At 47.2% G+C, this 25499-nt stretch overlaps 1 protein-coding gene across 3 annotated transcripts in view; it reads right to left on the minus strand.

The window, feature by feature from the left end:
- Positions 1 to 25499, minus strand: part of NEK1 (NIMA related kinase 1) — a 344019-nt gene that overhangs the window by 162238 nt on the left and 156282 nt on the right. For all 3 annotated transcript variants that reach the window (XM_063920623.1, XM_063920622.1, XM_063920624.1), the window contains 2 exons: positions 8964 to 9041; positions 8207 to 8302 (listed from right to left, as the gene is read on the minus strand). In XM_063920623.1, coding sequence (XP_063776693.1) covers positions 8207 to 8302; positions 8964 to 9041 — 174 coding nt within the window. The remainder of the gene's footprint in view (positions 1 to 8206; positions 8303 to 8963; positions 9042 to 25499) is intronic.

A 25499-nucleotide genomic window follows, 5' to 3' on the forward strand; every position in this document is an offset into this window, starting at 1 on the left:
TGACTAATTGAATTCTCCACTAAATACCCACTATGTCTAAAACAGCATCATAATAATAATAAATAATAAATAATAATAATAATAATAATAATAATAAAAGATTCCTTTACGTCTTTTTAAGAACTTAAAAATTTAATTCCAAGTCTCATCATGGAAAGGTTTTGGAAGCAAAAGTATTCTGACACTTTAGGGAATAATTCCAACTGATTTGCTGCATTACAGAACTGATTTGCCAAATAAAAAATAGGTCTCAAGTAGGCTAAAGCTTTATGAGCAGGAATGGAAAATGCTTATATGAGGTAGAGCTAGCAGACATTATCAGCTCCCACATCTGCTTCCATTATGATCTGCAGAATGATAAAAAAGGAAAGAAAGTCCTTGGAAGTTAAATTACATAGAGTAATACGTGGATAGAATGGTGATCATTAAATATTTGTTGTGACATCATTTGTTCTAGTAGTAGTACATTTCTAATGGGTCCACCACCTGTTCACCAATGACAAAGTTCAAGGCAAGTGGCTAAGTGGTTAAGAATCAGAAGGGAATTTTGGTGGCTGCTTATAGAAATGTTGTCTGTATCTAAGCATTTGAAGTAATGAGTCATGTTTTTCTCACTTCCACATGGGAAATGAACAGGCTCTGCATCTGGGAGACCACACGGGAGCAGCTCCTCACACAGAGCTTGGGCTACAATTACCCTTTCACCAGGGAAGAGAAGTCTGGCTGCAGTGAATGTTTTCTCAATGATGACAGATAATAATGTGTCCATTACCATGCTGCTCCCTCATACTGTGTATACTTGGTTACATTCCTAGAGCAGATAAGGAGCTAGCTTCAAAACATTTTGTGTTTGTAAAGTGCCAGGCTCCCTACTGCCCCACCTTTATCCCAGTGTGCCAGTGCCCTCCTTGGAACTGGAGATACTGATTTTATAATAAGTGCAAAAGTCCCGCTTTCGTCTTTTATACAAAGTTTGAATATATGGGCCATAAATTCAAACTTGCTCGTGAGAGCTTACATTCTAAAGGGGAAGGACAAGGGATGCGGTTATGTGACTGGTCACAATACAGACGCCAGGATACCGAACGCTGATTAGCATGCCGACCAACATGGACTATTCCCACTCATGGGTGTCCACGCCACTCATAGAGTGGGAATAGAACCTGTGGCCAACGCAGAAAGCTGAACGAAGCCACTTGCGGGCTTGGTGGCTCGCCACAGGTTCTATTCCCACTCTATGGATGTCGTGGATACCCATAAGTGGGAATAGTCTATGTTGGTCGGCATGTCGACCTGCGGGCTAATCAGCGTTCGGGATCCTAGCGTCGGTGTTGTGACCAGTGACATAACCGCATCCCATTTATATAGATACACTGCATACGGAAAGTATTAACAGCGTTTCACTTTTTCCACATTGTTATGTTACAGCCTTATTCCAAAATGGAATAAAATTTATTTTTTCCCCTCAAAATTCTACACACAATACCCCATAATGACAACGTGAAAAAAGTTTGAGATTTTTGCAAATGTATTAATAATAAAAAACTAAGAAATCACATGTACATAAGTATTCACAGCCTTTGCCCAATACTTTGTTGATGCACCTTTGGCAGCAATTACAGCCTCAAGTATTTTTGAATATGGTGCCACAAGCTTGGCACACCTATCTTTGGGCATGCTTCTCCCATGGCCAGTTGCCTGTTCCAGAGTCAGGTCCTCTGACAGCCTGGCCATTCTCCAGCCTGAAGGAAAGACTAAAAAATAGGATTTTGGTACTTACCAGGTAAATCCTTTTCTTTGAATCCATAGGGGGCACTAGAGTACTCTTGGGATATGGACGGTTCCACAGGAACTAGGCACTGAATAAATTAAAATTTGAGACTACTCCTCCCCTCCATATCCCAGAGTACCTCAGTGTTTTTTTACCGAGCCGAACAAGAGCTATAGGAGGTTGACAATGGAGAATTACATATAACAAAACGGACAACAATAAAGTTGACACATAACGTTACTGACAACTAACAGTTGACAACAAACCCGATAGAACTTGCTAATTTGAACCAGTCGGTGAGAGTGTTACCATAAGATTCTCTGAACCTACCACAAACCAGGTATAACTGCTCTGGGTGGGCGTCCAGTGCCCCCTATGGATTCAAAGAAAAGGATTTACCTGGTAAGTACCAAAATCCTATTTTCTTTTTCATCCACTAGGGGTCACTGGAGTACTCTTGGGACGTACCAAAGTTTCCCCCGTGGGCGGGAGAGCTGTTTGGCACCTGTAACACTAGACGGCCAAAGCTAGATGCTGATGCCGCAAAAGTATCAAACTTGTAAAAGCGCACAAACGTGTGCACTGAAGACCGTGTAGCCGCACGGCAAAGCTGTGTCATAGAAGCTCCACGACCAGCTGCCCATGACGTTCCCACAGAACGTGTGGAATGCTGTTACTGATGTAGGCGGCTGTAACCTAGCATGAAGGTAAGCCTGACGTATGGTCAGTTTTATCCATCTGGATAAGGTCTGCTTAGAAGCTGGCCAACCCATCTTGGCCGCATCATAGAGGACAAACAATGTATCCGTCTTACGAACTGTAGACGTTCGGGATACATAAACGCGTAGTGCGCGTACCACATCCAAGGTTCCAGAATCTCCTGTTAACACAGGAACTACTATTGGTTGATTGATGTGAAAAGAGGACACTACTTTTGGTAGGGAGAAAAATTGTTTTCCAAGTGAGAAACTTAATATCCACTTGTTGTAAGGGTTCGAAATAAAAAGACTGTAAGAAATCTAAAACCAGATTCAAGTCCCATGGCGCAGTAGGTGGAGTGAATGGAGGCGGTACTCTGAGGACACCTTGCATAAAGGTATGAACTGACGGCAATAGAGCCAATCTTCTTTGAAAATAAATTGACAACGCAGATATCTGCACTTTTAGTGTGGATAAACGCAGACCTCCATCTAACCCCATCTGTAGAAATAACAAAAGACGGGATAACTTGAAAGATGATGTCGGAAACTTCCGAGCTTCACACCAACCTATATAGGCACGCCAAATTCTGTAATAATGAGCTGCCGTAACCGGCTTCCTAGCTCGTAACATGGTTGGTATAACCGATTCTGGAATGCCCTCTCTTCTTAAGAGGGCTGTCTCAACAGCCACCCCGTCAAACGCAGCCGCGCTAAATCGGGGTAAAGGAACGGACTCTGTTGTTACAGGTCCGGACATAGTGGGAACGGCCAAGGATAGTCAGCGAGTAGACCGCAGAGATCAGAGAACCAAGCTCTCCAAGGCCAAAGAGGCGCCACTAGTATGACTGTGACGGACTCTCTTTTGATCCGTTTTAGCAACAGAGGGAGCAGCGGAAACGGTGGAAACAGATACACGAGACTGTATGGCCACGTGATTGTGAGAGCATCCACCGCCACTGCCTTTGGATCTCTCGTTCTGGACACGTACTGGGGCGTTTGATGATTGTGGCGAGATGCCATCAGGTCCACTTGCGGGTAACCCCACTTCTGGACCAGCATGTGAAACACTTCTGGATTTAATGCCCATTCTCCTGGATGAAAATCCCGACGGCTGAGATAATCCGCCTCCCAGTTGTCCACTCCCGGAATGAATACTGCCGACAATATCACTTGGTGATACTCGGCCCAATTGAGGATTCGAGCTACTTCCCGCATTGCCATACGGCTTTTCGTTCCTCCTTGTTTGTTGATGTATGCGACCGCCGTCGCATTGTCTGACTGCACCTGAACAGCCTGAGCCTGCAACATGTGCACTTTTTGTCGTAACGCATTGTAAATTGCCCGGAGTTCCAGGACATTTATAGACCGCAATCTTTCGTGATCCGCCCAGAGACCCTGGAGCTGATAATTTTGTACTACAGCTCCCCAACCTCTGAGACTCGCGTCCGCCGTGAGAATTATCCAATTCCAGGCGCCGAACCGTTTCCCTGCGGTTAGATTCTGCACTTTGAGCCACCAGAGTAGAGACACTCTGGCCCTTGGAGACAACCTCACCCTGCGGTGAATCTGCAGATTCGAGCCCGACCACTGTGCGAGCACATCCAGTTGAAAAGGACGTGAGTGAAGTCTTCCGAACTGAAGCGCTTCGAAAGCCGCCACCATTGTGCCCAATAGGCGAATGCACAAATGAACCGAGACTGTGCGTGGCTTGAGCACTAACTGTACCAGATGATGAATAACCTGTACTTTCTGTTCGGGTAGGTAAATTCTTTGATTTACCGTATCGAGAATCATACCTAGGAATTGAAGTCGTTGAGACGGAATCATTCAGGAATTCGCGTAGACAATGGTAGGAAATCAGATTTCCCCCCCCACTTGGTCTGCGATCTATTCTCGTTTGGAATCCGACTCCGCCTGTTAGGAACGTAGCCAAATTGGACGTTGTGCGCCACTAGCGAAGCTGAAAACGCAAGAACCAACTGCCAACGTCCACAGAAGCTGTAGGCAGCAAGAAGTGTATGGTGGTCTTTGTTTAGGGCAAACCTGAACTGGAGTGCCCTGCCACTACAGCCTTGTTACCTCAAACCCTTACCAAAGCAGGGCGAAGCAACAGCCCTACTGCTGTGTAGGGTACACTCCGATAGGTAGTTAAACGCCCAATAATTGCAATTGTCTCTCATTGGAAATTGTTCAGCCTTCGCCGAGAACCTGACGTACTGGCCTGGTGCTATGAGGGCTGGCGGCGAATCGACCGCAACAATCTAGCTGAAACAGTCAATTTTTCCTCTCAGGCAGTACATGCGCTCGCATTCCCCCCAAAGAGGACCGGTAAGGGTCTGTCTGTGCAGTCGTATTTGTCCGACACACTGTATGACCGACTTTGCAGCGAAGCTGCTTGTTTGACTATGCATTAGACTTAGTGATCATGTACCCCGACCAGTAAGTACACCACGGAAGTAATGTGTGTATAAATCTGCATTACCGTGCATGTGGTTACCAGCAATAGTGAATCTTCCTGTAGAGTCATGCTGTACAAAAACAATTAATAAATTAAATTCCTAACAACACCCCGCTCCTCCAGAGGCTGAGTGTTGTAGGGCAGCAACTTCCGGGAAAGAACCAGGAAGTAACGTTAAAAATGGTGTCCTACCATGTTTTTGTTTTTTTTATTTAAAAAACACCTGTTAAACCAGGATCTGCACCAGTGTCCATGCAATCACAATGTTCACTGTGGGCGGGAAGCCTAACCACTTGGCTACAGAGCCACCTGTAAAAACAACAAGCAAAGCTGCTGCAGGTGAGGCCTGAACTCACAATGTTTGCAGTGCTCAACAGATACTGTTTAATAAGCACTGTGTGCTGACCAATTGCGCCACTGTAGTCTTGCTTATTGCAAAATAGATTTTTAATGTCAGCATATTTTATATATATATATATATATATATATATATATATATATATATACACACACACATACATACACATATACATACATATATACAACAATGTATATTCACACATACTCAGACCTTTATAAATATATATATATATATTTCATATATGCATACATACACATATATATTATATACCCATATACATATATCCAGATATATCCTGATTCAGAGGTATAATAATTCTTAGAAGTCTGAAACTAAATGTGACCTCTCACAGGCTTAAAAACCTGAGATGTCTGCTGCTTAACCGCAGCTTAGTTAATGGGCCCTATCTAGTGGCCGGCGCCGGGAGCGGGCTCTGGGGAGCTATCATGACTGTAAAACCTATGGTAGGTTTATATTGATAGTGTAAGCCCAAACTGAGCTAACTCGAATGCATCTTTTTAACAGTTTAAACTAGCATGCATTAGTATGCAATCTAGTTGGATCACCAGTTTCCTCCCAGTTGGCAGAACAATATGCAACACTGCTTAGTTTCCAAGATCAGATGAGATTGGGCGTATCCAGTGTGGTGTGGCTGTAGATTAAAAATACCTACAGCACCTTGTATTCCCGCTAACCAGGCCCAACACTGCTTAGCTTCCAAGATCAGATGAGATTGGGCGTATCCAGTGTGGTGTGGCTAAGTGAATTAAGCAAAGCTGCTGCAGGTGAGACCTGAACTCACAAAGCTTGCAGTGCTCCACAGATACTGTTTTATAAGCACCATGTGCTGACCAATTGTATAACACATCTTACTTTACAACAGTGAACAAAGCCAGTATTTGGCTGACCACAGCCATGATTCAGATTTGCAGTCTTTAAGATAATATCATTATAAACAGTTATGATAAAAATAATAGTAAGAGAAGTGAGTGTAGACCATGTAATACACTCTTACAGACATGGCAGGGAAACTGCTTTTTAGTCTTTGCTGGTGTCTTACTCATTATGCAGACAGACAATACAAAATACAAAGACAGACAACTTGCGCGACTCAGTAAATAGCACTAAGGTGTCTCTATAAATATATATCTGGCCAAGTGCAGTGCACGCCAGCAATATGCCTGAAACCCAAATTCCCCTTAACACCCCTGCGCCTTCAATGGAGGAGAGATGTAATACAGGAAATTGTGTAAATACAACAGGAAAAACAACAGGAAGCATGGTTAAATATGTCCCCATGCTCAATGTATAACACAAAGTGCAGACTTATAATTATGTAAGCAGATTTAATAAATATCTTATGTTGCATTCAAACCTGCACATATAACTTGTATCCTGTTTAACAAAGACTTAATAGCCTATTGTAATACATATGCAGCGCTGCTGTATTCTAGTAAACATACTTTCCCTTTTATCAACAAGAGTTGAACATGAGATTTTATCCAGTGACCCTGACATTTCTGTGTGCAGGGAACATCACTGCGGCAGCAAAGTTGCTCACTAGGCTATGGAGCCTGCCTTTTACAACTAACTCTCATTTGTGTGCCCCCCCCCCCCCGTGCTCCGTGTACCGCTCTCTATACACGGAGCCGGGCTATGGTGGAGAGGGAGCCGGAAGCGGCATCGAGGGCCGGGGAGCGCGCTGCATAGAGCCGTGGAGCGGCCTATGCATAAATCAACGTGGCCAGCACGGCTCAGAGCAGCGGTGAGGCAGCGTAATCAGCGGCGCAGGAATCGGCGGGCGGCCACACACACAGTATCCCCACACAGCGGGGCGGCAGCGTGAGCTGACCGCCCCGTCCCAACATACCAGGACCCTGTGGTGAGGGCTATGACGGGGCTTCTTCTGTAAGCTCCGTCCAGCCTTTTCTGCAGGGAGTCCTGTACATGGTGGTGAGGGAGCTCTTTCAGAGAGGCCCGACACCCACAGCTGCTTCAGCAGCTTCCACTATCCCGGACCCTCGCCTTTCTGGAAGGGCAGGGACGTGCGGTGAGCTAAATGGCTCAGGAGGCACTGGCTAACCCCAGAGCCAGATTTACATGCAATATATGAGCCAAAGGGTACATCTGGGCATTATACACAGGTGCAGCAGTATAAACTCCTGGAAATCTGGTGAGTTTTGATTAGAGATGTGTGGAAAGGATACACAGGTGAGGCACTGCCTCACCTGCCATATACTTTTTACTCCAGAGTTAGGGCTATAAAAATTATTAGAATAATGAAAAGAAGATAATTCAAACAAATTATCAGTATTTTTCATATATTTTATTCAGTCAAAACTCTGGTTTAAACATAAGTATGGCAGGAAAGGCACTGCCTCACCCCACTGTACGTCACTGGGGAAGGGATGTGGAACATTGAAAAAAAATCGAAAGAAATCCAATAATTGTGGACCAACTCCACAAGCCTTGTTGCTCTGTGAGCACCGAAAAAACACTGAGGTACTCTGGGATATGGAGGGGGGGAGTAGTCTCAAATTTTATTTTATTCAGTGCCTAGTTCCTGTGGAACCGTCCATATCCCAAGAGTACTCCAGTGACCCCCTAGTGGATGAAAAAGAAATGTAGTTTACAAAGAAGTCCTTAAAAATTAAAGTGGCATGCCATTATAATAATTATCTATTAATTGCACTTTAGTAATGTGTACTGTTCATAGATATATCTATCTATCTATCAAAAATGTTATATGTGTAGTTTTGTGTTTTATGTTTTTATATATATGTAAATGTTTTTAAAAGCAGTATTACATTTGCTTTACATACCAGCGCTTTCTCATCTCTTTGCGATTATACTTGAAATTCTGTAGCGCAGCACAGGTATTCAGCTAGTAACTTATAATACTAAATACCGCTTACATGTTCCTCCCAGGCTCGTTTTTCCCTTTCATCAGCTTCCCTTCTCTTCCGCTCAAGCTCCTCTTTCAGAACAGCTGCTTGTGCATTAGCTTGGGCCTGCAGGAAAGCATAGAAATACTGCATTTGGTCTATGCTTAACTTTTGATTAATAACATATGGAAATAAATAAGAAGGAAAAAAATAAAATAAACCACGTATTAGAAGTGTTTATAAGAGAATGGATGAAGGAAATGTTGCTAAACCATTCATAACCAGATTGTACAAACACTCTTCTTGGATTCATACATAACCAGTATATCAGGATCAGCCACCAAGACATCAGCTGATGACCTTGAAAAGCAGATGCATCGGACAAGAAGATTACTAGCTTGAAAGGGAAATGTGATACACTCAGAATTCAATTTTAGAAACAATCATAGGTCTGCAGATCCAACAATCTGATCAGTCAACATCGATGATTAGCAATTTATCAGGGAATTGGCAAAATAACAGCATGTTCATAAATCTCTGATTTGATCAGAAGCATCAAATTGAGGATTTCCAACATGTTGTATTTCCCTGATCACCCCAACCCAGTCATCAGCAAAATAGGGAATTGCCCAAAAACTGGGCCCCATTAGACTAAGGTTACATTGAGAGGCAGTCCAATAGACTAGTCCCCATTCTTGAGTCTAGCATTATTAAAGACAATAAATTGAAGCACTGCATTCACTAATTTCAAAAATGATAATGATTGGTTATTGTAATATACTATTACCTTTAAAGCTTCAATTTTTTTTCTTCTCAGTTCAGCTTCTTCATTACTGTCTTTGCGGTTTGGTACACCTTCTTCTCCCTGTAATTAGAAATATCCAATAAGTGACCTTTAGGCAACTGTAAGTAAGACACAGACATTGTTCATTACTTAAGGTCAGTGTAACCAGTGTGTCTTATTTACAAAGACTACTTCATTGTGAAAATCTGCACTGGACCATAGCAACCACACAGACATTTACCATCAATGGTTTACATTACACTGAGGATCATGTAGAGTTAAACACCAGTATGTTTTGTATTGTACATATTCCATAGCCTAGCGTACACCTCTGCAGGCTATTCTGAGTTGTATGCATCTCAGATGTATCTCCGTTTACGGGTGAAGGGATGCATCTGGGTGCATAGGCTAAGTTTAGTGAAAATGTGCACACAGAATTGGGGACTATGGGTTAATTCAGACCTGATCGCTGCTGTGCGTGTTCGAACAGCAGTGATCAGGTCTGAAGTGCGCACGTGTTGGCGTATGGCAGACAGCCGACGGCTGTCTTTGCCCTGCGATCGCCTCTGCCTGATTGACAGGTAGAGGCGATCGCTGGGCAGGAGGGGGCGGGCCGGTGGCATTTGGCCGACGTTTAGGGGGCGTGGTCCGGGCAACGCAGGTGTACCCAGACCGTTGGGGGGGCTGCCAACGGCGGCTGCGTGAAGTCACACACAGCCGTAGCGACGAGTAGCTAACTGCCAGCGCGCAGGAGCTGCACTGGCTGGGAGCTACTCCTACAGTACAAAAGCATTGCCTCTGTGCGGTGCTTTTGTACTTGTACGACGGGGCAGGGCCTGACATGCGGGGCGGACTAGCCCTGTGCTGGGCGTCCCCCCACATGTCAAGGAAGATGATCGTAGATGTGCTAAATTTAGCACATCTACAATCAGGTCTGAATCACCCCCTATATACAGTTGTATCTCCTGCAATAGGTATATGACTGGAGCAAGAGTACATTCACCATGGGACTGATTCAGGTTTGTAAGTAAAGCAAAAAAGCAAGCAGCTGGGTAAAACCATGTTGCACTGCAGGTGGGGCAGATGTAACATGTGCAGAGAGATTTAGATTTAGGGTGTGTTCAAACTGAAATCTAAATCGCAGTGTAAAAAATAAGAATTTACTCACCGGTAATTCTATTTCTCGTAGTCCGTAGTGGATGCTGGGAACTCCGTAAGGACCATGGGGAATAGACGGGCTCCGCAGGAGACTGGGCACTCTAAAAAAAGATTAGGTACTATCTGGTGTGCACTGGCTCCTCCCTCTATGCCCCTTCTCCAGACCTCAGTTAGGGAAACTGTGCCCGGAAGAGCGGACATTACAAGGAAAGGAAATTTTGAATCCACGGTAAGACTCATACCAGCCACACCAATCACACCGTATAACTCGTGATACTATACCCAGTTAACAGTATGAACAACAACTGAGCCTCACTAAACGGATGGCTCATAACAATAACCCTTAGTTAAGCAATAACTATATACACGTATTGCAGAGAGTCCGCACTTGGGACGGGCGCCCAGCATCCACTACGGACTACGAGAAATAGAATTACCGGTGAGTAAATTCTTATTTTCTCTGACGTCCTAGTGGATGCTGGGAACTCCGTAAGGACCATGGGGATTATACCAAAGCTCCCAAACGGGCGGGAGAGTGCGGATGACTCTGCAGCACCGAATGAGCAAACACAAGGTCCTCCTCAGCCAGGGTATCAAACTTGTAGAACTTTGCAAATGTGTTTGAACCCGACCAAGTAGCAGCTCGGCAAAGCTGTAATGCCGAGACCCCTCGGGCAGCCGCCCAAGAAGAGCCCACCTTCCTCGTGGAATGGGCTTTTACCGATTTTGGATGGGGCAATCCAGCCGCAGAATGAGCCTGCTGAATCGTGCTACAGATCCAGCGAGCAATAGTTTGCTTTGAAGCAGGAGCACCCAGCTTGATGGGTGCATGCAAGATAAACAGCGAGTCAGTCTTCCTGACTCCAGCCGTTCTGGAAACATATATCTTCAATGCCCTGACTACGTCCAGCAACTTGGAGTCCTCCAAGTCCCTAGTAGCCGCAGGCACCACAGTAAGTTGGTTCAAATGAAACGATGACACCACCTTTGGGAGAAATTGGGGACGAGTCCTCAATTCTGCCCTGTCCATATGGAAAATCAGATATGGGCTTTTACATGACAAAGCCGCCAATTCCGACACACGCCTAGCCGATGCCAAGGCCAACAGCATGACCACTTTCCACGAGAGATATTTTAGTTCCACGGTTTTAAGTGGCTCAAACCAGTGTGACTTAAGGAAATCCAACACAACGTTAAGATCCCAGGGTGCCACTGGTGGCACAAAAGGGGGCTGGATATGCAGCACTCCCTTTACAAAAGTCTGAACCTCAGGCAGTGAAGCCAGTTCTCTTTGAAAGAAAATGGATAGGGCCAAAATCTGGACCTTTATGGACCCCAATTTTAGGGCCATAGTCACCCCTGACTGTAGGAAGTGCAGGAATCGACCCAGCTGGAATTCCTCCGTAGGGGCCTTCCTGGCCTCACACCAAGCAACATACTTCCGCCATATACGGTGATAATGTTTTGCTGTCACGTCTTTCCTAGCTTTTATCAGCGTAGGAATAACTTCATCTGGAATGCCTTTTTCCGCGAGGATCCGGCGTTCAACCGCCATGCCGTCAAATGCAGCCGCGGTAAGTCTTGGAACAGATAGGGCCCTTGTTGCAGCAAGTCCTGTCTGAGAGGCAGAGGCCATGGGTCCTCTGTGCGCATTTCTTGCAGTTCCGGGTACCAAGTCCTTCTTGGCCAGTCCGGAACAATGAGTATTGTTCTTATTCCTCTCCTTCTTACTATTCTCAGTACTTTTGGTATGAGAGGAAGAGGAGGAAACCCATATACCGACTGGTACACCCACGGAGTCACTAGGGCGTCCACAGCTATCGCCTGAGGGTCCCTTGACCTGGCGCAATAACGTTTTAGGTTTTTGTTGAGGCGGGACGCCATCATGTTTACCTGTGGCAGTTCCCATCGGTTTGCAATCAGTTGGAAAACTTCTTGATGAAGTCCCCACTCTCCCGGGTGGAGGTCGTGTCTGCTGAGGAAGTCTGCTTCCCAGTTGTCCACTCCCGGAATGAACACTGCTGATAGTGCTTGCACGTGATTCTCCGCCCATCGAAGAATCTTTGTGGCTTCCGCCATTGCCATTTTCTTCCCTGAGTGACTGCCCCCCACCCTCGGAGGCTTGCATCCGTGGTCACCAGGACCCAGTCCTGTATGCCGAACCTGCGGCCCTCGAGAAGGTGAGCACTCTGCAGCCACCACAGAAGAGACACCCTGGCCCTTGGGGACAGGGTGATCAGCCGATGCATCTGAAGATGCGATCCGGACCATTTGTCCAACAGATCCCACTGAAAGATCCTCGCATGGAACCTGCCAAAGGGAATGGCTTCGTATGAAGCCTCCATCTTTCCCAGGACTCGCGTGCAGTGATGCACCGATACCTGTTTTGGTTTCAGGAGGTCCCTGACCAGAGATGCTAATTCCTGGGCCTTCTCCACCGGGAGAAACACCTTCTTCTGTTCTGTGTCCAGAATCATGCCCAGGAAAAGCAGACGCGTCGTAGGAATCAGCTGCGACTTTGGAACATTCAGAATCCAACCGTGCTGTAGTAACACTTCCTGAGAGAGTGTTACGCTGATCAACTACTGCTCCCTGGACCTCGCCTTTATGAGGAGATCGTCCAAGTACGGGATAATTATAACTCCCTTCTGCCGAAGGAGTATCATCATTTCGGCCATTACCTTGGTAAATATTCTCGGTGCCGTGGACAGGCCAAACGGCAACGTCTGGAATTGGTAATGACAGTCCTGTACCACAAATCTGAGGTACTCCTGGTGAGGTAGGTAAATGGGGACATGCAAGTAAGCATCTTTGATGTCCAGCGACACCATAAAATCCCCCTCTTCCAGGCTTGCAATCACCGCTCTGAGCGATTCCATTTTGAACTTGAATTTCTTTATATAAGTGTTCAAGGACTTTAAATTCAGAATGGGTTTCACCGAACCGTCCGGTTTCGGTACCACAAACATTGTGGAATAGTAACCCCTTCCCTGTTGAAGGAGGGGGACCCTGACAATCACTTGCTGGATGTACAGCTTGTGAATTGCCGCCAGCACTACCTCCCTTTCCATGGGGGAAGCTGGCAAGGCTGATTTGAGGTAACGGCGGGAGGGGGGGAGTCGCGTCGAATTCCAGTTTGTATCCCTGAGATACAATTTGTATAGCCCAGAGATCCACCTGTGAGCGAACCCACTGGCTGCTGAAGTTTCGGAGACGCGCCCCCACCGCACCTGGCTCCGCCTGTGGAGCCCCAACGTCATGCGGTGGACTTAGTGGAAGCAGGGGAGGACTTTTGTTCCTGGGAACTGGCTGCATGGTGCAGCTTCTTACCTCTACCCCTGCCTCTGGCAAGAAAGGATGCACCCCTGACCCTCTTGCCTTTTTGGGAACGAAAGGACTGCATTTGATAATACGGTGCTTTCTTAGGCTGTGAGGAAACCTGAGGCAAGAAAGTGGACTTTCCAGCTGTCGCTGTACACACGAGGTCCTACAGACCGTCCCCAAACAATTCCTCACCCTTATAAGGCAAAACCTCCATGTGTTTTTTAGAATCAGCATCTCCTGTCCATTGCCGAGTCCATAAGACCCTCCTGGCAGAAATGGACATAGCATTAATTCTAGATCCCAGCAGGCAAATGTCCCTCTGAGCATCTCGCATATATAAGACTACGTCTTTGATATGGCCCAGGGTTAGCAAAACAGTATCTCTGTCGAGGGAATCTATGTCGTCTAACAGAGTATCTGTCCACGCTGCTACAGCACTACACATCCAGGCTGAAGCAATAGCAGGTCTCAGTAGAGTACCAGAGTGTGTATACACCGACTTCAGGATAGCTTCCTGCTTTCTATCCGCAGGCTCCTTTAGGGCGGCCGTATCCTGAGACGGCAGGGCCACCCTTTTAGATAAGCGTGTCAGCGCCTTGTCCACCCTAGGGGATGTTTCTCAACGTAACCTGTCTGTTGGCGGGAGAAGGTACGCCATCAGTAACCTCTTAGAAATCACTAGTTTCTTATCAGGGGAACTCCACGCTTCTTCACACAATTCATTTAATTCATCAGATGGGGGAAGAGTCACTGGTTGCTTTTTCTCCCCAAACATATAAACCCTTTTGGTATTAACCGGGTTACTCTCAGAAATGTGTAATACATCTTTCATTGCAATAATCATATATCGGATGGCCTTAGTCATTTTAGACTGTAAATGTGCCTCATCATCATCGACACTGGAGTCGGACTCCGTGTCGGCATCAGTGTCAACCATCTGAGCTAGAGGGCGTTTATGAGCCCCAGACGGTTTCTGAGTCGCCTGGGCAGGGGCGGGCTGAGACCCCGGCTGTCCCAAGGCTGCAGCGTCATCAAACCTTTATGTAAGGAGTTTACATTGTCATTTAAGACCTTCCACATATCCATCCAATCTGGTGTCGGCCCCGACGGGGGCGATACCACACTTATCCGCCCTTGCTCCGCCTCCACGTAACCTTTCTCATCAAACATGTCGACACAGCCGTACCGACACACCGCACACACACAGGGAATGCTCAGACTGAGGACAGGACCCCACAAAGTCCTTTGGGGAGACAGAGAGAGAGTATGCCAGCACACACCACAGCACTATATAACACAGGGATTTACACTGCTAATAAGTGATTTTCCCAATAGCTGCTTGTCTACATCGATTTGCGCCTAAATTTATGTGCCCCCCCTCTCTTTTTAACCCGTCTTGTACCTGGATACTGCAGGGGAGAGCCTGGGGACCGTGCTTCCAGCGGAGCTGTGAAGGGAAAATGGCGCTGGTGTGCTGAGGAAGAAGGTCCTGCCCCCTCAGTGGCGGGCTTCTGTCCCGCTTTCAGTGTATAATAATGGCGGGGTTTTTTACATATATACAGTGCTAGACTGTATATATGTATGATTTTGTGCCAAAGGTATCTCAATTGCAGCCCCGGGCGCCCCCCCCCCAGCGCCCTGCACCCTACAGTGACCGGAGTGTGTAAGTGTGCTGGGAGCAATGGCGCACAGCTGTGGTGCTGTGCGCTACCTTAATGAAGACAGGAGTCTTCAGCCGCCGATTTTGACGTCTTCCAGCTTCTGTTCTTCTGGCTCTGCAAGGGGGACGGCGGCGCGGCTCCGGGAACGGACGATCGAGGACAGGTGCCTGTGTTCGAACCCTCTGGAGCTAATGGTGTCCAGTAGCCTAAGAAGCACAAGCTAGCTGCAAGCAGGTAGGTTTGCTTCTCTCCCCTTAGTCCCACGTAGCAGTGAGTCTGTTGCCAGCAGAAACTCACTGAAAATAAAAAACCTAAAAATACTTTTTCTAGTAAGCTCAGGAGAGCCCACTAGGAGCACCCAGCTCTGGCCGGGCACAGATTCTAACTGAGGTCTGGAGGAGGGGCATAGAGGGAGGAGCCAGTGCACACCAGATAGTACCTAATCTTTTTTTTAGAGTGCCCAGTCTCCTGCGGAGCCCGTCTATTCCCCATGGTCCTTACGGAGTTCCCAGCATCCACTAGGACGTCAGAGAAATAAAGCAGCCAGTATTTACCCTGCACAGAAACAAAATAACGCACCCAAATCTAACTCTCTCTGCAAATGTTATATCTGCCCCCCCCCCCCACACACCCCTTGCAGTGCACATGGTTTTGCCCATCTGCTAACAAATTTTCTGCTGCGATCAGATCTGAATTAGGCCCATAGTTAGGTGCACCGAGTACAAATGTAATTACAGCCAACTTGCATGACACTCTGAATTATCCCTCTATTGCCGTATAAGTCCAGTCCAGTGGTGCGGTCTTGTACTGCCATCAGTCCAGTGGTGGTGTCCTGTGCTGTATATTATTTACTCCAAATAAAAGGCTTATATACATTACTTATATTATTATCCAAATAATTTTTACAGGGTTTGCTCTGTGTGGTGCAGGGGTACGCTCGCCTGTGCTGCATATTCTTATAATAGCTCCAAAGAAAAGTGTTATTATCCAAATTAATTTTACAGGCTTTGCCGTGTGTGTGTGGTTTAGGGGTACGCTCTCCTGTGCCACCAATATTGTGCGTGTATTACATCTGGGCAAATTCCAGCACGTCCCATGTTGTTTGTGCCGCTTAGCTTAGTCATACAGCTACCTCATTGCCGCTCTTTTTCTTCTTTGCATGATGTGCTGTTTGGGGCCTAGTTTTTTTTTTTTTTTTTTTTAAAGTTCCACCCTCTCTGCAACTGCAGTGCCACTACTAGATGGGCCAGGGGTTTGTGCTGCACACATGTCGCTTAGATTAGTCATACAGCTACCTCATTGCACCTCTTTTCTTCTTTGCATGATGTGCTGTTTGGGGCCTATTTTTTAAATCTGCCATCCTATCTGCCACTGCAGTGCCACTCCTAGATGGGCCAGGTGTTTGTGCCGGACACTTGTGTCACTTAGCTTGCAACTTTTAGGCATACAAATAATATTGTGAGGTGTTCAGAATAGACTGGAAATGAGTGGAAATTAATGCTAATGAGGTTAATAATACCGTAGGATCAAAATTACCCCCAAAATCCGTGATTTTAGCCGTTTTTATGGGTTTTTTTTCAAAAATCATCCAGATCCAAAACCAAAACACGAAAGGGTGGTTTTGGCAAAACCAATCCAGATCCAAAACACGAGGATGGAAGCAGAACCAAAACACAAAAAGTGCCCGCCGCACATCTCTACTATTAACACACATTTTACTAGCCCTATACCTGGTGCAAGAGAGCCGTCTAATCTCTGCATATTCTCACTTAGCCTAATTAGTTAAGGAGATGTGGCTGAGACAAATAAGACTCTGAAGTGATCATAGTTACTCAAAGTTGTGCTTGCTCAGATGCATATGTAATAAGAAAAACAGATCTGTCTGTAATACGAACTGTTGTGCAGCACTGAATATGGGCCCCCATTCTTCTATGCCCACAATGCTCATGGAGAACATCTTGAACAGTCAAGAGTATAAAACAAGATCAACGACATCAAATTTGGATAACCCTCGAAATGAAATTGTCTGGGCCTATCGCTGCATCTGGGGCGCGCGTGCGTCCATCATGTGCACGCTTCCCATTCACTAGAATGGGAGAGTGTCGTCGCTGCTGGTCGGGACTTCCTACTTACCTTGGGTCTGTCTCATCTCCGTTGTGATTGATGGTGACGTCTGCACCATGGGCTACCCCGGACGGCCACAAATGATTACTAATGTTTTTCTCTCTAACCTCACATGAAGATCCACGTATGACAGTCTAATACACACGGAACGGCTGGGTGTCCTTTTTGTTATTATCCTCTTGGTCCGCTTATTTGTGTAGTCATATACACGCTTCCATTTTTGCGGGCTACTCCTGGCCCCTTGGCTAAACTCTCCACAGTGAATCATTTCTTCAGCAGACCACTTCAGAATGGCCAATAGAACACGTCGGCCCTCCGCGGGGGCTTCCTCCTCATTCTTTGGCCCCAAACGAGGCAAAAATTACTCACAACAGCCCACCTCGCCAAAGGTCAACTCCAATGCCCCGTCTTCTCCATTAAGGTCGGACGACCCCATTGCTGCTGACTCTGACCAATATGACTCTCTTGTCCAACGTATAGCAGCTACCTTCAGGGTGGAACTAAGGGCAGCTATCCAGGATCTGAGGTCGGACCTCTCCTCTTTGGGTTCCCATACGGACGCTCTGGAACACAAGACAGACGACCTTTGCAATTACCAAGATGTGGTCAACCAGGAGTTATCCGACCTGCGCTCTGAAGTGGAGTCGCTACAACAACATGTCGAAGACTTGGAAAATAGGTCCAGGCGATACAACCTACAAATCCGGAATGTCCCGGAGTCCGTTGATAATTCGGGCAAAAGGAGATGGAACAATCCAAATAGGTAATCCTGTAAAGCCGATCTCACAGAGGACCAATTCTTGCTAGACAGAGCACACAGGGCCCTCCGTGTGAAGCCCCCCCTGATCAACCTCCAAGGGACGTTGTCCTACGAATGCATTTCTTCCACGTCAAGGAGAAAGTTTTGGCGGCATGTAGAGGGGTCTCGGCGGTTTTGTACAACGGGTCCGAATTGCTTGTGTTTCAGGACCTGGCTCCTTCCACATTGAAAAAAATAAGATTTTAAACCTACCGGTAAATCTTTTTCTCCTAGTCCATAGAGGATGCTGGGGACTCCGTAAGGACCATGGGGTATAGACGGGCTCCGCAGGAGACATGGGCACTCTAAAGACTTTAGAATGGGTGTGCACTGGCTCCTCCCTCTATGCCCCTCCTCCAGACCTCAGTTAGAGAAACTGTGCCCAGAGGAGACGACAGCACGAGGAAAGGATTTTTGTTAATCTAAGGGCAAAATGCATACCAGCCCACACCATCCACACCGTACAACATGGAATATATGAACCAGTTAACAGTATGAAACAAAAGGGCATCAGCCCTTATGTAAGCAAAAACTATATACAAGTCTTGCAGAATGTAGTCCGCACTGGGACGGGCGCCCAGCATCCTCTATGGACTAGGAGAAAAAGATTTACCGGTAGGTTTAAAATCTTATTTTCTCTTACGTCCTAGAGGATGCTGGGGACTCCGTAAGGACCATGGGGATTATACCAAAGCTCCAGACAGGGCGGGAGAGTGCAGATGACTCTGCAGCACCGATTGAGCAAACATGAGGTCCTCCTCAGCCAAGGTATCAAACTTGTAGAATTTAGCAAAAGTGTTTGAACCCGACCAAGTAGCTGCTCGGCAAAGTTGTAACGCTGAGACACCTCGGGCAGGCGCCCAAGAAGAGCCCACCTTCCTACTGGAATGGGCCTTTACCGAATTTGGTACCGGCAATCCAGCCGTATAATGAGCCTGCTGAATCGTGTTACCGATCCAGCGGGCAATAGTCTGCTTAGAAGCAGGGGCGCCAACCTTCTTGACCGCATACAGGACAAACAGTGCCTCTGTTTTCCTAACCCGAGGCATCCTGGCTACATAAACTTTTAAGGCCCTGACTACATTAAGAGCCTTGGAATCCTCCAAGTCCCCCGTAGCCACAGACACCACAATAGGTTGATTCATATGAAACGATGAAACCACCTTAGGCAGAAATTGAGGACGAGTCCTCAACTCTGCTCTATCCACATGGAAAATCAGATAGGGGCTTTTGTGAGAAAAAGCCGCCAATTCGGACACCCGCCTCGCAGATGCCAAGGCTAACAACATGACCACTTTCCAAGTTAGAAATTTCAACTCAACTGTTTGAAGAGGTTCAAACCAGTGTGACTTAAGGAACTGTAACACCACGTTAAGGTCCCATGGTGCCACTGGGGGCACAAAAGGAGGCTGGATGTGCAGCACTCCCTTTACAAAAGTCTGGACTTCTGGGAGAGAAGCCAATTCCTTCTGAAAGAATATAGATAGAGACGAAATCTGTACCTTAATGGAGCCCAACTTCAGGCCCATATCTACTCCTGTCTGTAGAAAGTGGAGAAAACGGCCCAGGTGGAAATCTTCCGTAGGAGCATTCTTGGCTTCACACCAAGATACATACTTCCTCCAGATACGGTGATGTTTCGCAGTCACCTCCTTCCTATCCCTTATCAGAGCAGGGATGACTTCCTCCGGAATACCTTTCCCACCTAGGATTCGGTGTTCAACCGCCATGCCGTCAAACGCAACCGCGGTAAGTCTTGGGCCCCTGCTGCAACATGTCCTCCCTGAGAGGAAGAGGCCATGGATCTTCTGTGAGCATTTCCTGAAGATCTGAATACCAGGCCCTTCGAGGCCAATCTGGAACAATGAGTATTGTCTGCACTCTTTTTCGTCTTATGATTCTCAAGGTCTTTGAGATGAGAGGAAGAGGAGGGAACACATAGACCGACTGAAAAACCCATGGTGTCACCAGGGCGTCTACCGCTACTGCCTGAGGGTCCCTTGACCTGGCACAATACCTCCGAAGCTTCTTGTTGAGGCGTGACACCATCATGTCTATTTGAGGAAGTCCCCAAAGATTTGTTATCTCTGCAAAAAATTCTTGATGAAGTCCCCACTCTCCTGGATGGAGATCGTGTCTGCTGAGGAAGTCTGCTTCATTCCGGGAGTTGTTCACTCCCGGAATGAAGACTGCTGACAGAGCGCTTACGTGATTTTCCGCCCAGTGCAGAATCCTTGTGGCTTCCGCCATTGCCACTCTGCTCCTTGTCCCGCCTTGGCGGTTTACATGAGCCACGGCTGTGACGTTGTCCGATTGAATCAGAACTGGTAGGTCGCAAAGAAGATTCTCCGCTTCTCGTAGGCCGTTGTATATGGCCCTTAATTCCAGTATGTTGATGTGTAGACAAGCCTCCTGGCTTGACCATGTTCCCTGAAAATTTATTTCTTGTGTGACTGCTCCCCATCCTCGGAGGCTCACGTCCGTTGTCACCAGAAACCAGTCTTGAATGCCGAATCTGCGACCCTCTAGAAGGTGAGCACTCTGCAGCCACCACAGGAAAGACACCCTGGCCCTGGGGGACAGGCTTATTCTCTGATGAATTTGAAGATGGGACCCCAACCACTTGTCCAGAAGGTCCCACTGAAATGTCCTCGCATGAAACCTGCCGAAGGGGATGGCCTCGTAGGTCGCCACCATTTTTCCCAGTACTCGAGTGCATTGATGGACTGACACTCTTTTCGGTTTTAACAGGTCTCCGACCATGTTCTGGAGTTCCTGGGCTTTTTCCATCAGGAGAAAACCCCTCTTTTGTTCCGTGTCCAGAATCATGCCTAAGTAAGATAGCCGAGTCGTTGGAACCAACTGTGACTTTGGTAGATTTAGAATCCAGCCATGTTGCTGTAGCACTCTCAGGGAGAGCGACACGCTTTTCAGCAACTGATCTCTCGATCTCGCTTTTATCAGGAGATCGTCCAAGTACGGGATAATTGTGTCTCCCTGCCTGCGCAGGAGCACCATCATTTCCGCCATTACCTTGGTGAAAATCCTCGGGCCGTGGAAAGCCCAAACGGCAGCGTCTGAAACTGGTAATGACAGTCCTGTACAGCGAATCTCCGGTACGCCTGATGTGGGGAATATATGGGGACATGAAGGTATGCATCCTTTATGTCTAGTGACACCATAAAATCCCCCCCTTCCAGGCTGGAGATAACAGCCTGGAGCGATTCCATCTTGAATTTGAACATTTTCAAGTACAGGTTTAGAGATTTTAGATTTAGAATGGGCCTGACTGAGCCATCCGGTTTCGGAACCACAAACAGGGTTGAATAGTACCCCTTCCCCTGTTGAACTAGGGGAACCTTGACAATTACTTGCTGTTGATACAGCTTTTGAATTGCAGCTAAAACTATCTCCCTCTCTGGGGGAGAAGCTGGTAAAGCAGATTTTAAAAATCGGCGCGGAGGCACCTCTTCAAATTCCAGCTTGTATCCTTGGGATACAATTTCCATCGCCCAAGGATCCAGGTCTGACTGAACCCAGACGTGCCCCCACCGGCGCGGACTCCCTCAGTGGAGCCCCAGCGTCATGCGGTGGATTTAGTAGAAGCCGGGGAGGACTTCTGCTCCTGGGAACTAGCCATAGCAGGCATTATTTTCCCTCTACCCTTACCTCTGGCGAGGAAGGAAGAGCCCCGACCTCTTCTGGACTTATGCGACCGAAAGGACTGCATCTGATATTGTGGTGTTTTCTTTTGCTGTGGGGGAACATAAGGTAAAAAAGTAAATTTACCCGCGGTAGCTGTGGAAACCAGGTCCGCGAGACCTTCCCCAAATAAAACCTCACCCTTGTAAGGCAAAACTTCCATATGCCTCTTTGAGTCTGCATCACCCGTCCATTGGCGGATCTACAGGGCCCGCCTAGCAGAAATCGCCATGGCGTTGGCTCTCGAACCTAGCAGCCCAACGTCTCTCTGAGCGTCTCTCATATATAAGACTGCGTCTTTAATGTGACCTAAGGTCAATAAAATGGTATCCCTATCTAGGGTATCAATGTCAGCTGACAAGGTATCTGCCCAAGCTGCTACAGCGCTACACACCCAAGCCGACGCTATTGCCGGTCTGAGCAAGGCTCCCGTATGTGCATAAATTGATTTTAAGGTAGTTTCCTGTCTGCGATCAGCAGGATCCTTGAGGGCTGCCGCGTCTGGAGACGGTAGCGCCACCTTTTTAGACAAGCGCGTTAAAGCCTTGTCCACCTTGGGTGAAGATTCCCACCGTAACCTGTCCTGTGCAGGGAAAGGATACGCAATAAGAATTCTCTTGGGAATCTGCAGTTTCTTGTCTGGAGTTTCCCAAGCTTTTTCAAATAACGCGTTCAGCTCATGAGATGGGGGAAAGGTTACCTCAGGTTTCTTTTCCTTAAACATGCATACCCTCGTGTCCGGGACAGAGGGGTCATCTGTGATATGCAAAACATCTTTTATTGCAATAATCATATAATGAATACTTTTGGCCACCCTTGGGTGTAACCTCGCATCATCGTAGTCGACACTGGAGTCAGAATCAGTGTCTGTATCAGTGTCTGCTACTTGGGACAGTGGACGTTTCTGAGACCCTGAAGGGCCCTGTGACACAGCCAAAGCCACGGATTGACTCCCTGTTTTATCCCTGGACTCTGCTTTGTCCAATCTCTTATGTAATAAAGACACATTTGCATTTAGAACATTCCACATATCCAACCAATCAGGTGTCGACGTTGCCGACGGAGAAACCACAATCATCTGCTCCACCTCCTCCTTAGATGAGCCTTCCGCTTCAGACATGCCGACACACGTACCGACACCCCCACACACTCAGGGATATATCTATATGGAGACAGTCCCCCAATAAGGCCCTTTGGAGAGACAGAGAGAGAGTATGCCAGCACACACCCAGCGCCACCGGAATAAAATCCCAGTTAGTAAAGCGCTTTTATATAAATATATCATTACACTCACTGCGCCAATTAAATGTGCCCCCCCCCCTCTTTTTTGCCCTCTGTAACCGTGTTCAGCAGGGGAGAGTCCGGGGAGCAGGCTTCTCTGCAGTGTGCTGCGGAGAAAATAGCGCTGGTTAGTGCTGGAGGATCAAGCTCCACCCCCTCAGTGGCGGGCTTTGGTCCCGCTCAAAATATTTATAATGGCGTTTTTTTTTTTTATATACCGCCTCCGCAATATCTAATCCATATGCCAGTGTCCCTTGAGGTTAAAATTGCTGCCCAGGGCGCCCCCCCTGCGCCCTGCACCCTTACAGTGCCCGATGTGTGTGTATGTGTGGGAGTAATGGCGCGCAGCGTTACCTCAGTGAAGATCTGAAGTCTTCTGCCGCCTTTGAAGTCTTCTTTCTTCTTAATACTCACCCGGCTTCTATCTTCCGGCTCTGTGAGGAGGACGGCGGCGCGGCTCCGGGACGAACGGCGAGGGTGAGACCTGCGTTCCGACCTTCTGGAGCTAATGATGTCCAGTAGCCTAAGAAGCAGAGCCTATTATTTAAGTAGGTCTGCTTCTCGCCCCTCAGTCCCACGATGCAGGGAGCCTGTTGCCAGCAGTGCTCCCTGAAAATAAAAACCTAACAAAAAGTATTTTTCAGAGAAACTCAGGAGAGCTCCCCTGCAGTGCACCCAGTCTCCTCTGGGCACAGGATCTAACTGAGGTCTGGAGGAGGGGCATAGAGGGAGGAGCCAGTGCACACCCATTCTAAAGTCTTTAGAGTGCCCATGTCTCCTGCGGAGCCCGTCTATACCCCATGGTCCTTACGGAGTCCCCAGCATCCTCTAGTACGTAAGAGAAAAGAAGGGAATTGTTGCCGGTTACTAAAGCTTTACGAGATCGGAAGATCCTCTATAGGTGGGGTTTTCCGTTTTCACTCCAATTCTCGTTCAATGGAAGGTCCCAGGTGGTGAAGACCCCAGGAGAAGGACTGGATTCCCTTCAGAAACTTGGTATCATTTCGGCCTCTGCTGAGTCTCCATCCCGTAGTCGAGCCCGTAGCCCGAAAACATGCGGTCCGCCACAGGCCGAGTGGTCGACTATTTAGTTGGACCCTGTGGAGTGTTTTGTGACGATCTGTGCCGATATGTTTTTTCCACACTTGATTAATCTTTTTTCTTTCAGGTTCCAGGGACGCTTATTACCTTCATCGTATGTTGCTTAATGTTTACTACATTGTGTTGATTTATTTATTTTCATTTTTTTTTTCTTCGTGGCTTCTACCATGTTAGGTTGTATTCCAGTGTTGATATGCTAGGCCGACTTTCCTGTTTACACATGTTTCAGCCAGTTCCCTTTCTCTTTTCATCTATAGATAGGTAATGTTAGGGCTTCCCCCCCTGTATAGTCTTTATAGTCGAGATAGTCTTTAGTCTCATTTCATTAGAGGGGTTTCCCGGTCCCACCAGTGTTTACTTGAGTCTGTTATGTCACGTTATATCGCCGGCTCAATAGCCAGCGTAATTGTTCTGTGTATTCTATTTGCTGGACTGCTGGTCCTCCCCCCACCCCCACCCCCCATCACAGTGGGCCCCATCTTCGTAGGTGGAGCCTTTTAACTGTGATGTCCATCGAGTCCTTGAGACTTCGACCATATTTTTTTCTACTACTGGTCTATAGACTGTTGTTCCTATTTTTCTCTGCCTTATTCCTAATTTTACTATCCTCCCCTCTCCTTGTGCACCCACACTCCTGGTGTAGACCTCACGGACATGTTGCCTTCCTGCCGTCCCATTGGTATCCACCATGAGTCTTAATATTTTGACGTTAAATGTCAACGGCTTGAACTCTCCTTGCAAGAGAACTATGGCAATACAATTTTTAAAAAAACAGAAGGCTGACATAGTCCTCTTGCAGGAGACACACTTCAAAGCAGTTCACCCGTCCCTGTCCTCTAGAGCTTACCCACAGGCTTTCTTTTCCTCCGCAGATAAGAAACAAAAAAGGGACAGCGATTCTCCTACACCATAGTCTCTCTTACTCAATTGACCACTCTTTCTCAGACCCGAAGGGCTGTTTTAATATACTTGTGCTGAACCTGGGACAGTCGTTCTTCACTGTCGCCTCGGTTTACGCCCCTAATCTGGAGCAGGGTGCTTTCCATAGAGATTTCTTCCCAAAACGGACTGAACTCACCAAGGGTCGGGTAGTCGTGGGGGGCGATTGGAATGCTGTGACTGATCTTCACTGGGACCGCTCCAACTCTAAGAGACCGAGCCCCGCAACGGTTAGAGAATCCAAGAGATTGGCTGACACTATTTCTTCACAGAGTCTGTTTGATGCCTGGAGAGTTCTTTACTCTTCCAAGCGTACCTATACCAATTACTCTATCCCCCACAGAGTCCACTCTCGAATTGATCTTTTTCTAATTGATGGGGGTTCCACCCGGGGACTGTCTAGAGCTTGGGTTACTCCGGTGGTGTGGTCAGATCATCTGGCGGTCTCAT

The sequence above is a fragment of the Pseudophryne corroboree genome, chromosome 1, assembly GCF_028390025.1.
Source record: "Pseudophryne corroboree isolate aPseCor3 chromosome 1, aPseCor3.hap2, whole genome shotgun sequence".
Lineage (NCBI taxonomy): Eukaryota > Metazoa > Chordata > Amphibia > Anura > Myobatrachidae > Pseudophryne > Pseudophryne corroboree.